General features: G+C 31.9%; 1 protein-coding gene across 2 annotated transcripts; it reads right to left on the bottom strand.

Moving 5' to 3' along the window:
• Positions 1-12,145: 12,145 nt before the first annotated feature.
• LOC107839281 (mitogen-activated protein kinase kinase kinase 7) lies at positions 12,146-16,084 on the bottom strand. 2 transcript variants are annotated; one of them, XR_001665063.2, is made up of 4 exons: positions 15,803-16,084; positions 13,773-15,704; positions 12,727-13,139; positions 12,146-12,361 (listed from the first exon to the last, which is right to left on the bottom strand). XR_001665063.2 is itself a non-coding variant. In XM_016682700.2 (3 exons), the coding sequence occupies exons 2-3, from the start codon at positions 15,694-15,696 to the stop codon at positions 13,000-13,002; spliced, it is 2,064 nt and encodes a 687-aa protein (XP_016538186.2). In that variant the 5' UTR covers positions 15,697-15,704; positions 15,803-16,084; the 3' UTR covers positions 12,626-12,999. The 2 variants fall into 2 exon arrangements, 1 of the variants encoding a protein (XP_016538186.2); XM_016682700.2 differs by lacking the exon at positions 12,146-12,361 and having other exon boundaries at positions 12,626-13,139.
• Positions 16,085-17,010: the final 926 nt, after the last annotated feature.

Here is a 17,010-nt window from a genome sequence, read left to right as displayed (position 1 = left end):
AAGATGAGCCTCATCCTCGTGGAGAGATTTGTGGTAGATTTCCTATTATTTTTGAAGGCTATTACAAAGATTAAGTGTAGACGTACAAACCTTTTGCTTACTGATATATTTTTTTTCTCATTGATATGTGTTTATTGACCTAGTAGTTAACAGGAAGGAGATAATTTATGATTACTATTGGATGATTACTGGTGTTATTGGAGTATGGTCACCTGCAAGCAATTTGAAGATTATTGAAAGGTAGAATCTATTTGACATGATTAGGAGAGACATCATTAGATATTTTTAGTTTGAGATACAAAATAACTTGTTCCTTCCCCACCATTGTATATTAAATTGTACAATGATATAGTTACATTGTTCTTAACTTTAATTTGCCCATTTTTGAATTAAGAACATATAACTTTATCAGCTTTGCTTGTCTTCCAGGGTTGAATATTATAAATGCTTATTGAGGACAGGAAGAAGAAGAATATATTAAAGTTGGGTTCTCACTTGTAACGTTTATGTCATATCAGTATTGGATGAGTACGATGTTTAATAGCTAGATAATTAGGCTTGTTAATTGGACGGCTGCTGGATGGGGGAATATGGGTGGTGGTGCTACTCAACTCCTTATGCCTTTGATCTATGACATAATTCATAGAGTTGGGGCAACTCCGTGTACTGCTCAGAGAAGCGCGTTATTTATTACTGGTTGGCTTCATGTTATTATGGGAATTTTGATTTTAACTCTTGGTCAAGACTTGCCTGATGGTAACCTTGCTTCTTTACAGAAGAAAGGTGATGTTACTAAAGATAAGTAATCCAAGGTGAGTACTATTTAACGTTCGCAGAAATATGTTAAGATCATCATATCTAAGAATGGATCAAGAACATATTAACTGTATATCTCTAACAGTTTCATTTAGCTGGCGATATAATATTTCATTTGTCTTTTCATAGATATTGTGGTATGCTGCAACAAATTACAGCACATGAATCTTTTTCTTGCTCTACGGATTCTCCATGGAAGTTGAATTGACTATAGATAATGTGATTGCTGAGTACTTCTTTGACAGATTTAATTTGAAGCTTCACACGGCTGGAATCTTCACTGCAACGTTTGGTAAGGTAAACCTATTAACGCAACCATTTGGCAGATGGATATCAAATTTTGCAGCCAAACATTTTGGGATGAGAGGCAGATTATGGAGCCTATGAATATTACAAACAGTTGGTGGAGTTTTCTGTTTACTTCTTGGAAGGGCTAACACACTTTCCGATGGTGATTGCTTGGATGATCATATTCTCTATAGGTGCACAAGTAGCATGTGGTGCAACGTTTGGTATTATTAAAGTTGGCGCAGGGTGAATACATTGCTCCTCAGAAAATTGAGAATTTTATGCTTAATGCAGAGTTGTTGCACAATGTTATGTCTATGGTGAGCAGATAATACAATTTTTTTATGAAATCATTAAACAATGTCCATCACTTATTATTGCATCATCATAGGTGATAGGTTTAATTCCTCATTAGTAGCAGTTGTTTATGTGAAGGCAGATATCTTGAAGGAACAGACATCATCTGAGAAAAACAAGGTAGGTCTTAATTTTCAACATTGAATTAACATCCTGTGAAATGCTTCACTAAAAGCAAACTTGTGTGGAGGTTATCATTATAGTTTCGTATTGCATTATAGTTACCTTCAATTATGAGTGTGATATCCTTAGAATCTTTGCTAAATACTTGAATAAAACGTACAAAGAGAATAAGCAAAAAGGGTAAACAATCATAAATAACTTACATAATATCTACCTTTCTGCTATTATACTTGCTGCAACAACAAAGAACTTTTATTATCTATTTTACAGCAGAAAAAAGCTAAGTCTAACCCTCAACAAATTGATGATATTGTTGACCCTATTTTGCACTTTGAGTCAGATGATCTTCAATCTACATTCAAATTACGATAAACTTTTTTAAACACTACATTAGTTGCTTCATTTGAAATTTCTCCTTCATTATCATATGTCAAAATCTTTAATCCCTGCCTTTTTGTTACCCGTGAAAGTGCAACATAGAGCTGGCCATGTGTAAACACAGGTTTCTTCAAATATAGCCCAACATGAGATAAAGATTGTCCTTGACTTTTATTGATAGTCATGGTAAAAGAAACAACTATTGGAAATTGTCTTCGTTGGAACTTAAAAGGTATTCTTACATCAGATGGAGTCAATGTCATTCTTGGTATGAACAATTTTTGTCCAGTCAAATTTCCTGATAAAATTTTTGCTTCAATAACCCAATTTCCTACTCAAGTGATAATTAATCTTGTTCCATTACACAGTCCCAAAGATTGATTAATATTTCTCAATAACATCACTGGTACACCAACTTTCAAAGTGATAGTATGATTTGGTATTCCAGAACACTTTATAGTGCTTAGAAACTCGGGTGTATGTACCTGATATAAACCTGTATTTATGTCTTTTGACATACAGATTTTATCAGAACTGAAAACGGTAGTTCCTTCACTATGATTAAGTGAAATTATGCGTTCATTGATTAATTCTACCATTTCAAGAGTAGGAGCAAGAATTCCTTTATTTTATAGGTATGTCATATCACTGCAGTGACATAAATAATCAGGATATGTGTTTTCCACAATGGCAGAAATTGGGTTGTCTAAATTATGAATAAGAATATCATCAGGTATTTGGACTTTTTCTATTCCATCAACTAAATTTTCAATTCTACCATCCCCAATCTCTAAAATTCAATCAGCAAATTCGCTTAGATCATTAAACTGTAGACTCACATGATTACCTTGTAGCCTTATATTTTGTGTTAACTTTAGTAATTGACAGTTAGCCCACAAATAAGAAGAATTAAGCGTAGCATTAACTATATCTTGTTTGTTACCTTTTGGAATGATCGGTAGAATTTGCCTAAAGTCCCCATCAAGAACAATTGTTTTTCCTCTAAATGGTCTGTCCAAATTAGATGTATCTTCAAATCTAAGAATATCTCTTAGAGTATTGTCAAAGGCTTCAAAACAATATCTATGCATCATAGGTGCTTCATCCCAAATAATTAACTTTGTCTTCATAATTAAACTTGCAAGATGACTGTCCTGTTTTATATTACATGTTGACTCTTCAATAGCATTTAGTGGAATCACAAATCTTGAATGAGTTGTTCCACCTCCAGGTAGTAATAGTGATGCAATGCCACTTGATGCAACTGTTAAAACAATTTGTCCTTTAGAACTTATTGCCGAAGATAAAGTTTTCCAAACAAAAGTCTTTCCGGTTCCTCCATGACCATACAAAAAAAAAATCCTCCATTGTTTTGTTCCACGGCTGTTAAAATTCTATCATAAACAGTCTTTTGCTCCATTGTTAATTTACCCAATAATTCTGAATGTTCCTTGGTCAAAGAGCCTTTATCATAACACAATTCATCTAGGATGAGTCTATTGGTTATGTCTACTTGTTCCGCATTATAAATTGGTGTGGGCATTGTTGGAAAATCTTGAAAGGTTCTTCCACAATCTTTTAACAAATTTTTCAATTTTTGCCAACAACGATTTTTTAGTTCATCAAATGTAAGCTCAGCTCCTGTAAAATGAACAATTATTCAAAAATTATTTTTCTTTAATACATAGTAACCTATAAATACAAAAGCTAATTATTATAACATAAACATACAGGTAGCATATGAATAAATTACTGATATTGTTATGTTTAAGGTATGTGTTACTAGTTAAGTCTTATGCTAGTTAGAAAATCTTAATATTCTGTCATAAATGATTTTGTCTTATAAATCAAAATGATTAAAAGTTTTACAGTATAAAATAAATATACTATTGAAATATATAGAAATGTTTGATGGGTACCTGGATTTTCCATATTTCTTCTTACTTCATGGTGGATGTCATCTGATAGTAAAATTCATGTTTTTTTCCAAACAAATTCTGACCTAGACATTGAATTTGATAATAATAGTATAACAAATAACTGCCTTAAATAAGATGGCATTCCCCAGTTACTTGCCTCAATTATGGCATACACGTATTCTTTGTCATCATCTAATAAACCCAATGCATAACATGCATCTCTGAAAGTTAGATGAACGTGATTGTTGACTGTGCGTAGATCCTCATAGCACTTTGGACCTTTAATGATATTCAACAACATCCTAAGATAATATAGCTCTCCACTTCCAGGCGGAACAAAAATATTCTACCAATAGAAAAAGCAGAATTATCTTTTTTTTCCCATTCTTTTGTAATTTTATTTCAAACAAATTTTAGAGGAAATTCTGCATAAGTTAATTCTCTGGCTTCTTCATTTGACTTATTTTTCTCAAATCAACTTAAAAATTGTGATTCCCTTACACTTGGTTTACTGACAATATAATCAATTGGATCATTATCAGAGAAAATAACTGGTTGTTCATTAGGTAGATGAAATGAAAGCCTTTTTACCAAAGGTTCTCTATGGTAAATTGGAAATCCAAAAATTCTCCAAGCTGCTTCATAGGAAGAAATATAGCGACAATCATAATACATGTTGATTTCATCTACATTTGTTGAATCTTTCTCATGCACACTTTGTGAAAAAACTGTTGTTACACGATCATTTCCCTTATTTATGTACTTAAATAAGTACTTTATCGATTTTGCTTGATTGCACCATTCAACATTAATATGTGCACCATATTTCAGTAGCAAATATCTATTGTGTGGCACCACATACCTATTATCCAAATAAATACCCTCTCTCTCAATGGTTCTTCCATTCTACCTTCTTTTATATATTGGATATCCATCTTCATCAATTGTAGTGTTTACTACAAACTTCTTTGGAAAATGTTTTGAACATCGACCATTATGCATGCATGGAGATGTTTTTCTAGCAAAACCGCATGGGCCATGCATCGTGAATTTTTTTGCAGCCTTGTAATAATCAGGATCAATATTTTCATATGACATTTCAGCAAAAATTATTTTATCAATGTCTCTCACATTTGGACATTTATTATGAAGAAACAACAATATGTGCGCATGAGGTAACCCTCTTTTTTGGAATTCTATAGTATATATCACTGCACAAAAAATAATACATTATATATAATTTTAACTAACTAATACAACAACACATATAGTTAGAATTAGAAATGTGAGATAATAAATGAAAAAAATAATGAAATTAATAGTTTATGTACAGAGTAATACATATTCTGTGATTAAAATTTATTATTGTAAAAGTGATTATCATGAAAAAGGTATTCTATACATGATTTAACTGCTCCAAATATTTGCTTCTCTTTCAAATCCTTTATTAAATGATCTAACTTCATTTTGAACACCCTAGATAAAATGTCTGGACGATCTTCTGGTTGTAAGTCTCTAATCATTAAGAATCTGATTATCTCAGGCCACTTTGAATTGAAAGTAAATGTAATGAAAAGATCTGGATATCCAGCCCATTTTCAAATTGCCATAACATCTTGATATCTAGACAATTTTAAAGTCATGTTGCTCCTCACTGTCTTCCGGACATTTACAAAATAAAAATATATAGAGTAATTAGTTGATGTTTCAAAAGATTTCTCTAAGTATAATGACTTTTCATAGTACACAATAAAAAAAATTATGAACCCTCACCTTTTTCAGGATCACTGTAGTTGACTTCATATGCTTCTCTGATGTTCACTAAGGAAGGACCACTTTCCTTACAGAAAACCTGAAGGTAGGACACGTTAAGCTCTTAGGAGGATATCCAAAACTCTATCCATTATGATGCATAATTTAACAAAAATGAGTTTTGTTCTTACAGAATTATGAATCTTATGTGGTACCCATTGGAAGTGCATATAAGTCTAAGTGATCAGTGTGCAATCAAATTAAACTGAACAAGAACAAAGAACACCAACTTCCAATAGTCATCATCTAATAGCCGCACAGTGTCATAAACAATTTAAACTCAATAACAGTTTCTTTAGCAATCTTTACATTTACTGCAGGGCTACAAATGCAATAAAGGAGCAGGAACCACACAAGAAAAAGTTGAAAGACACTTTCTCAAATTCAACATGAAAATGTGTAGTTCATATACCTTCTCATTTGCACCACGATAGGATGACTTGGTAAGCAGAAAAAGAAATAGAATCCACAAGCTGCAAATTATAGTACACTATGCTCAAAGAATTAATGTGTGAAGGAAATGTCAACTTACCTCTGTAGGAATGTATGATCTATGACCCATTTGAAACATTTTTGTTGTGTATCCTTTCTTGAACAATTCACTCTAAAAGAAAAACATCTCTAAAATGGAATTACCTAGAACACTCTGGTGAAGATCACACACATCCCTCCTTCGAATATACATGAAATGAAGATGATAACAGGCAATGCAATTGCATATAGCTGTTTCATCAAAGAAATCTGTTAAAAAAACACTAGATATTCGGTGATTTGATTAAAAAAAATTCCACTTTTTGAAAAGTGCAAGCACAGTATAATCAACACCCCGTTCACACTCCTAATTCATCGTCTTAGGCATTGTATTATAGAAAAGAATTACTCACGGGAACGGACCACGCTGGTACTGTTTCATCTTTCATAGGATGTTTCAGACCAGTTATCATATCCTTCTTAACAAATCGATGAAATGAAGCTATGACATCAACAACTATATTTATATATATACAAGCAGCAGTAATATAAGTCAGTTATGCGTGTTAAATATTACAACTGATAAACCATGACATAATAGTATGTCCACATCCGCGCTTAATTTCTTTTGTTTTGTTCTGTATCATATAAACCCAAATATTAATATGTGTTGTCACAAAATAAGAACGAATAAGCACTTTGATTCGAATCACATAGCATAATTGTTAGAAATGGGAATACGGCGGCAACAAACATCTACGACAACAACATCATATATAGAATAGTCCTACAAAATGGAGTCTCAAAAAGGTAGAGTGTACACAATCTTAGGTAAAGTGTATGCAATCTTTACCCCTATCTCAGAGGTTGTGAGCTTTATTCCGGAACCCCAACTCAAGAAAAACAGTCCTAAGCAGTTTAGATAAAAGAATAGGGAGTACAAAAAAACATCATATAAGTACGCAAAGCATCAGATATTAAGGAAAAAGAAACTACAACAAAATAGTTTAAAATTTAGGTAAAAGAAAGAAGAGATAGTAAAATAATCCGAAGGACAAGAAACAAAAATGTTACATTAACAAATCTCGAATAAATCTTGACATTTACTACAAAACTCAAGTATAACAGCATAATAAAAGATACTATGAATTGTGATTCAAAATCATGTACAAAATCAGTATATAATTGATATATAAATATAAAATATAATTAATACTATTTTGTTCGAGATTAACAACACAATACTAGAAAGTTTTGCAGATCAATTCCACTATTTCAGTACATACAAAACCACATGCAAAAACAAATCAACATGGATACTAACCAATCTATTCAAAACATGGAAAGTCACAACAATACCAACAAAGCAACTCCCAATTAACAGCACATTAGATCATTTTTTACATAAATTACATAATATCAACCATAGATTCATCAATACATCAATAGAAAAGTATAACACATGCCTGACGAATCAGTATACACACCAAATTTTGATAAGTTAATCATGTCATTCCAGCTTATAATAATCATTTCCAGCCGCATCAAGCTCAGATCTCATTTGCATGTTCAAATCAGAAAATGAAAACAAATAATAAGGAAGAAAAATGGCTTATTCGATACTGCTAATACCACAATAACAGGGACATAATACATAGATCGAAAATCTATCTATCATTTGCCCGATATCTAACAATAAACTATTTCAAATTAGTCAACCAAGATACAAATAATAAAAACTTAGCTAACGTAAACTAATAATTACTCACACAAAATCTGGGGTTAGTGAATAACAACTTTTATTGAAAATGTTAATTTAAATATAGCAAAAATAACAAAATACACAGACCCATTTACAACAACAACATACCCAGTATAGACCCATTTCGATTTAATAATGAAAAAACATATTTAAGCTTAGTTTTTTACCTTCAAATTTGAAATATTACCAAGTTAGTTGCAGACGAAAATAGAATTTTAATACAATCAGCAGATCTGATTAAGGATGTTACATATACAATCCATATAATGAAGTTAAAGAACCAAATGAGATAATTGAAAGAAGATGCATGCCTCTATATATTTACAGAAGAAGAAAATTTTATCTTAATAATGGTATAGAAATTAATATGAACAAGCATCTGTCATTTTTTTTTTATCGACATCAAGAAAATAAAGATGGAGGTAATAGGATAGTGACTTGTCAGACAAAAAAAATTAATACCAAATGTTTCCTATTCTAGATACATCCAGGTATTTATTTTATTTTTTAGAAAAAGAAACTATTATTTAATGGGCTGGATCATTATTATGAATTCACTTGGGCTAATATTTAATGGGTTGGATCATTATTATGAATTAACTAGGCCTGATATTTATGGGTTGGCTGTTTTTTATTAGTTTGGACCATAATTTTATTTAGGGAAACTAATTTAATAAATTCAATTAATTAAGAAAACATAAAATAAATTTGTATTTAATTTATTACTTAATATTAATGGTAGTATATTGCTTGAAACTACATGTGCCTATACATTTGCATCAGTCAATTTATTTTGATATTATGAATTTTTGTTAGTTTAATTTTTTTTACAATTTAATATGTTAAATCAATAATCAAATTAATAAATTATTTTATCTATTTATTAATACTTAACAATTTGGATGACATTTAACTAATAATATAATATTCATAAATAATATAATATTAATTTATCTAAAATTTCGAATCATAGTTTAATCAAAAATCATAGATGATGAATTTTAATTTCAGATATCTAAAAATATGAAAAGATTGATAATAATTTGAGTTGTTTTGTAAACATTATATAAACATTAAGATAAATATATATTAATAAGTATATGAATATGTATATGCATTATAATAAAATGAACATTCACATTTTTATGATATACAATTTCTTGATAGTTTCATTTTTTGCACTCTCCTACATACACTTTTTTAAAAAAAATTATGTTATTTATGGTATTATAATTCTATTAATTTAAAAATTAAAAATAAAAACTTTATTTATTTAATTCATAGAATTATAATATTAATTTAATACGTACATAATCCGTGCATCGCACGGGTAAATATACTAGTATTCTTAAAGAGTTAAAAAATGCTATTACATTATTTATAATCCAGCTAGAAAAAAAAATCAAGTAATTTAATGTGATAATGAACTAGAGAAACTAGCTAACTAATATTTTATTCAGTTATCTTTTGATTTGTTATTTTATTGTTTAACTTGTTGGTTTTATTAATTAATTTTGTTGGTTCTTGTATCCTCTAATTACTATTAAGAAAAACTTGTTTAATTTGGAAGAAATATTTCACACCATTAAAATAATTTTTTAGGACATTGCTTGGCATGACTTAAGTATATGTTTATATTACTTACTAGTTTAGGGAAAAATTAATTTAATTAAACCTAACATTTATCAAAAAAAATTCTCAAAGTCGATCGGCATTCATCTACCAACTGTAAAGTGCAACAAAATAACACGATGATAGAGACATCAAAACAATGTAATTAAATCTAACCTTTACACAAAATTTTTTTCAAAGTCGTCTGACACTCATCTACCACCTCCTGTAAACTATAACAAAATAGTACGACAATAGAGATATCAAAATATATTTTAGGTGTACGTGCCTCGCGCGTGTACCTCACTCTATTGAGTTCAAACGTTACACTAAATAGGATATTTGTTTAAATAATAAAGACTTTATCGAAAATAAATCCTCAAAGTCGACCGACATTCGTCTACCACCTGTAAATTCATCTACGACCTGTAAATTACAACAAAATAATACAATAGTGATCACATATAACATAAAAATCGATTTTTGAAAATATCATATCGCTAAAGTAAAATACCCTTATAGCAAAATGATGTTATAGAGAGGTTTGAGTGTAGTAAAGGTAAATTAAAACAACATATGTTATCGCCCATTTTTCTATGAAAATAACCAACGGAAGTTTGTCGGTTTTCATAGAATATTGATTTTTCGATATTGTCCATAGATTTTCTCTTATGACAGGTTTTGTTATATTTACTATTTATAAAGTCTATAATTTTTTGAGTTATAATTTTAATTAATTAATTGTTTTCACTATTAAAAATTGTTGAAAATCGACTATATATAGGAGGTCGGTCTTTTTTGCAAAAATCGATCAAAAATTATAGTCTTATTGTAGGAGTATTTTTCTAATTGATCACTACAAAGGAAAATATTAATTGATTCTCCTCCCATATATTTTAGGAGTCCAGTTATAAATATAATAAAAATAATTAAATAGTAAATTAAAAAAATAGTCTTTGCTATTTTGTTAATAATAAATACTACTACTATTATTATTGATATATTTTTCATTGTTCCCCAACATTAAGCACGAAAAAAAAGCTTAGTAGCTCTGTTGAAATAGCTCCCCACATCTTATCACAATCAAATATGAAATAAACTCATCCTATAATTAACTCTGTTACTATTCTTCTGTTCTTTCAATACTGTTTTCATCATGGCATTATCTGTCATGATATTATTTCTATCTAATAGTATAAAGTGTATATATAATTAAATTTATATTTTTAAAGTATAATTAATAGGGTATTTCCAATATGTATTTAGAAGTATCTGAACTTAGCTTCCGGCGATGTTAGAATAATACAAGTCTTTTTGCTCTCTCTATTACTGCTACTTCCGTTCTGGTTTCAACTCTATGAGCTTCGCTGCTTCCTCTGTTTTTTCATCTGGCGGTATTACTTTTCGTGCATTCTGGATTTTGTTTTACACTTGGTTATGACTTATGCCTCCTTCGAAACAAAGAAGATAGTGATGAAGTGTGTGTACCACGCATGAATACTTTACTGAAGACCGAAAACTATGGAAATACTGAATAGTAAGCTAAAGATGAACATAGAAGAGAAATGATAATCGTATGCATAAGATCTATCAACAAGATATGATTGTTCCCTCAAATTAGGCTATGCTATTTGTCACCAAGCTAACTTGAACAAATTGCGATAACGGCGGGCTTGACAAGTGCTTTAGTGAGTGTATGCTCGAACCGGCTTTAGTTGAACATGCTTGTGAACAAAATGGAAGTTTATCTCAACATGTTTCATGCGACTATGAAGAACTGGATTCTCGCTGAGATAGGTGACACCAATTCTGTCACAATAGATGCTAGGAATGGATATGCTGAGGTTAAAGGTAACTTACTCCCCTATCTTTAATACTACTTCTTTATCACTCCTTCAACAATATATATAAGCATTAGGAATTTAGACCGATAAAGTATGTATTTACTTCTTCCTCTTTTGTTTTTCAAATACTTTCACATGAAATTGAATCGTAGTTACTTAGATAATAAGTTTGAAGCAAATGATCCTATTTCAACTCGTGATGAGTTGTTTACAACTATAGTTTCATCTAAGAGTCTTGCATGATAAGATTTTTATCATGTACTTCTCTATATTAATTTTTCACAGGTTTTTACATTATCCTATTTCTTGTCTGAGTAATCAATAAACACTTTTCTGTTTGTTCTGGAAGAAACATTTAAAAGAAAAACATGAGTCTTATATATATACATGATGATTCTAGGAAGATAATGTTTATGTTTTTTTTTTTTTCCCAAAGAGTCTTACATGAAATAAGATGCTAATTATTTAGATGATGAGTTTAATGATCCTTTTTCAACTTCTGACGAGGTGGTTTACTTTTCTGTATTAGTTTTTCAAACACTTTCTCAAAATATGGCTGCAAAAAACTAACTTTATCAGCGAAATATTTAGACCAAGATGCAGTGGAACTTGAAGGTTCATGTTGTGCGGTTATGGCTCTCTGAAACACTTTTTGTTTTAGGAAACAGTAGCATGCCGTTGTTCTCCCATTGCGGTTGTGGTTTAGGATACTGCTGTGTTTGTCATATTGTCAGGGGTGGCTCAAGCATAAGTTCAAGTGATTTCAACTTCACTTAAAATTATAATGAAGATAGTGAAATACATTTAAAAAGAATTATCTAAAAAATAATAAAAAAAGGAGCTCCAACTACATAGAAGATAAATGATAGTATTAAAAAAAAAATAACAATGTGATGGAAGATCAACTGTATCCTGCCTTTTTTTTACTAGTGAGCTCAGTGTAGACTCTTCCTTTTCCTTCTAATTCCAATCCGCAGGCCCTATCACAAATCAAGAAAAGGGAAAGGTAAGGATAGAGAGGAGAAAACAGAAGGTAAGGATAAAGGGATGTGATGATCTCTTCTTCAATTCATGCACCTTATGGTAACAAATATATATATGCTGCTCAAGTAGCATGACACGAATATGCCGATGTCATTTTCATTCCTTTGTTAGAAAGCAAATGGAACGCACACCAAACCAGAGATGAGTCTGAATAGGAATCGATGACACTTTTTGAACCAATGTGGTTCCAAAAAAAACTCTTGCACTCACAAAACACTTGTAACTTTTGAAACTATAACTGTTTGACAGACTTTTTTGAAAAAAAAAATAAAAAAATTCCTCCAAAAGAAAAAGATAAAACCTTTTTCTCCAAAATTGTACAAATCTCTTCAAGCAGAATGAGGGAACTGAGTTGCGTCTTATAACCCTTTCAAATATCACACAATGTAGGGTTTTAAAACTAGTCTAAAAAATGAGGATCAATAAAGAGGTTCTGAATGGCTTCTTTTGTTCTGAACTGTCTGTCCCTTCCAAAAAGTTAAAACAGCAATGAATATCTGATACTGCAACCATTTGTTTGTTGATCAGATTGGAACAGAATGTCTTATAAAATGTTGGATAATTTGAAAACTAGTTAAGGAAGCTCTGAATCTGATGCATGACCGGATGATTTCCTTGTTCTTGGGCTGTACATCATCACCATTAACTGACTTTCGGAATTCTGCCTTGCGGTACGTAAGGTTGGAGGTCTTACTGAACGTCCCTTTGGTGTTCCTGAAACAATGATCTCATAATTTTGAGACAAACAAAAACAATATGGAAATTGAAAACTACACAATCAGAAAGAGGCTCTTTTTTTTTTCCAGCTTGCACTAGTAGTTTATGAGAAGGGAACTCATAATACGGTCGACCAATCATTGCACAAGATATAGTTTGCATCAATTTGTATAGTGTTCTCTTAAGACCATTCTTGTTCCGGCAATACTCTGTGACTGAAGTTTATAGATACAAAGTCCAAGCAGATGATGTGGTTGGTCCTATTTATGGTATTGATAAGAATTCTAACATTATAATTTTGATTGATATCAATGTAAAGAATCATAAATGATATCATTTTAATTGTGAGATAAGAAATTTTTAACATGATTACTTTACATCTACCACTTGATTGTTCCGCACTCCTAGTCAGGTTTTAGCAAATGGAAACTTACTTTTGGAATTTGTTGTTAGTAAGGAACAAATAACAATAAAATTTTGGAGTATATGTTGTTTCTGGTGTCCCAGAAGTTCTGTTAGGCAGTCGACTTTCTTTAAAATTTTGGAATAAGGTAAAGTAGCCTTTAGGAAGGCAAAGGAAGATTAGGTGAAAATGCTGCATGATAAGGCTTTTGAGCAAAGAAACACTACCTGGTTGCTTGGTGACTTTGATATCGGTAGGTTTCTTAACAGAAAGTCTCTTGGTCAAAATCTCGGGGGATGCAATCTTCTTTTCGGTTGGTGATGGAAGTGAATCTTCTGCCGTTACAGGATCATCCCCACAACCTGAATTTCCATCACTTCCTGATTCAGAATTTATGTCTTTGTGAATTGTGCTCGACTTTTCTTTCTCGGTGACCCTGTATGCAAACATTTGGAAAGGTATTTGTGTGACAGGAAGAGGATCAGATTCAGAATTTCCCATAAAGGGGAAGCTCCTTAAGATCGCAGCTTCAATTTCACCATAGTCTACTGGTGGCAATAGTGAGTCTTGTTGACTGTGTTCCGGATTCATCACCAAGAATCTCTTTACATAGCGGAGAACCCTACAGATGGATGAGAAACTTGGTCGTTGATATGGATCAGTATGCCAACACTTCTTTGTCAAGCTAGTCAAATATTTTGGTGAGTGAAATGGGAATAATGGCCTCTCTCCTGCCCTTACATTTCTACTCATTTTGTCTCCTTGTAGATGACTATCTTCAAATGGAACTTTCCCTGTTAAAACCTCAAAACATATCATCCCAAAACTGTACACATCAGATTTCTCAGTATACTGAAAGTTCCCTCCATTCCCCGAGTGCTCTTGTTCAGCTAGGACTTCTGGGGCAAACCAAATGATTGGGAGCGTCCCATTATTTTGATTCACATTAGCTTTCTGAGGAACGTTGATAGAACGTGATGAGCCATATCCATAAACCTTTGCATGTAAATGCCCTTCTGTAGATACATTCCTTGTCTTTACAAGGATGTTGGAAGGACTCAACTCACCATGGTAGATTTTCTTTGAGTGGAGGTATTCCATGCCTCTTGCAATCTGAAGGAGCAAATCAATTGCAACAGGAAGAGAAAATGGTACGCGCTTTCTTGGTCCACAGATCTCTTTGATGTAACTCGATAAATCTTTGTTCATAAGTTCCATGATTAAGAAACATTCTCTCTTTTCTTCGTCAGTAAAACCACAGGAGATGTGCATTATATTTGGATGAGAGAGATGCAGTTCTCGAGAAATATCTGCAATCAGGGGCTTTATATCCCCAAACAAATGCCGTAAACAGAAGGTCTCCCCCAACCATTGTATCTCCTTGTATTGACTTCCACTACCTAATCGCCTTCTTACCTGGTAATCCTTAGAATTTATAAGAACTGAGCTAGGTGAAAGTTTATGATCGCTCTCTGTCTCCATCTCGTTTAAGTTCTTCAAGAGGAGATCAGCAAGTCGCTGCTCATGCTTTTTCAAACTACATGAACCTGAATTCTTCTTCTCTCGAATTTTATTCTGCAAAGTCCACTTGTCTTCATTCCAAACTAAGCATACCCTATCGCAGAACTTCTCGGAAACCAAGTACTGGTCTCCGAATTTCCATTGGAAGATTTTTGGGTCTTTACACTCTTTCTGATACTTCATCGCGTAAATGTACCTCTTCTTCTGTATCTCATCATGGTCACTACCTGAAATCTCTCCTGCTATTTCTATGGCCTCAATGACAATTGGCACACAAGAGAGCAAATTGTGGATGTGAAATTCAACACAATCTGTATTCTTGTAAACAACTATGGCTTTTGCCCAAAAATCCTTAGTTTCCAGGGATTGCTTGATATACTGCTCTGCCTCTTTGAACACCCTGAGAAGCTCCCTTAAGGGGTTCTCAAGAATTTTCCATTTCGCATTCCTCTCTTCAAATCTCAAGTTCTTTTTCATGGTTTCAGCAATTGTCCTGTAGGCACATTTAAGCATGTCCACCAACAAACAACATTGTTTTTGATTTATTTGTATATCATCTTGGAAAACCATTAGAGCTTTAAGACTCCCAATTATCTCTCCTATTTGCCTGAATTCCTCTAACGCTGGCATGTTTAGACCTAAAGCAGAGATGGATCCGGTCATAAGCATATCAATCAATCATCTACGTCTCAATTATGAACAAATATTTCTAATGGGAAAAAAAAAAATTGCTTACCAAAAAGATTTGTGATTCTTGAAATGGGGTTCCAACAAAACTAAGGGAGATCAAGTTACCCTTGATTAAACGTCAAATGCCAATATACATCGTCCAGTTCTTGAATCACACCCTGAGAGGGGACTCAGGGATTCAAGAACTGAAAGAAAAGGGAAACTCAAAAGGACCTAAGCTTTGAGGAAAGCAAATATGATATCACAATAAAGAGCTTGAGCCTTGATTGCATAACTATGATGATAACATCACACAAGGGGACAATCAAGCTCTTTTGGAATCATCATAATTATAGAAACTAAGAAAAAAAAGTAAGAAGATATGTTTGAAGGAGGAATATGTTGATGGCCCAACACTTGGCAGATTCTCTTACTAATATTTGCTTGTGCCGAACCCGAATTGCACGTTTTAGGCCGGCAAAGTTGTATATTCAATTACGTCCTGTTTGACATTTTGGAGTTTGTAATATGTGAAATGGTTGTATCATTTTATTTATCGTTAATTGCAATGCCTCTTTCCATAATCATACAACTTTTCAACATCTCTAAATAACTCATGTAAAAAATTGTTTAGAGATTCTGTTGTTTGAAGGCTCTTATAAACTGGAATAACGAATAAATAAATGTAAAAAATGAAATGGATACTATTGAGAAATTAAAATTAATGCATTCAAATGACATTAGTGTAAGAATATAGTAACATAATGAAATCAAGATCAAACGTGATATTATAGTAACATAATGAAATCAAAATCAAACGTGATATTAGGACGTAAAATTATTTTAGATTACCCAAGATAGTTGCATACATGTTTGGATCATACCACACATTGGTGAAGGACCAGGTGTTCCGCCCTTTTACAATAGAGTAGCAGTATTGATGGATTGTCGTCGTATAATATATGTTATGAAATAATTCTCACACTGTATTCATGAGTGTGTTCACATAAAGGCTAGAGAGGGACCTAATTGCAACTAACGAAATCTGAGGGGTCCTCTTTTCGTGAACCTCATGGAATTAATCCTACACTTTTCGTTACACTAGATCCATCAAGTAAAATTTTAGAATTTTAAGTTGGGGATTGTAAGCATTCATTGCTCCAGCTCAAATTTGTGCAATAGGTTGAATATATAACTATCTAACCATATAAAAAAGTATTCATATTAAATAAATAAAGAAGAAGTTAGATTTTACTAATATATTTTTCCAAAATC

This window comes from Capsicum annuum, chromosome 8 (genome assembly GCF_002878395.1).
Source record: "Capsicum annuum cultivar UCD-10X-F1 chromosome 8, UCD10Xv1.1, whole genome shotgun sequence".
Classification (NCBI taxonomy): domain Eukaryota; kingdom Viridiplantae; phylum Streptophyta; class Magnoliopsida; order Solanales; family Solanaceae; genus Capsicum; species Capsicum annuum.
Note: the sequence above shows the minus strand (reverse complement) of the source record. Positions and strands in the feature narration are given on the sequence as shown.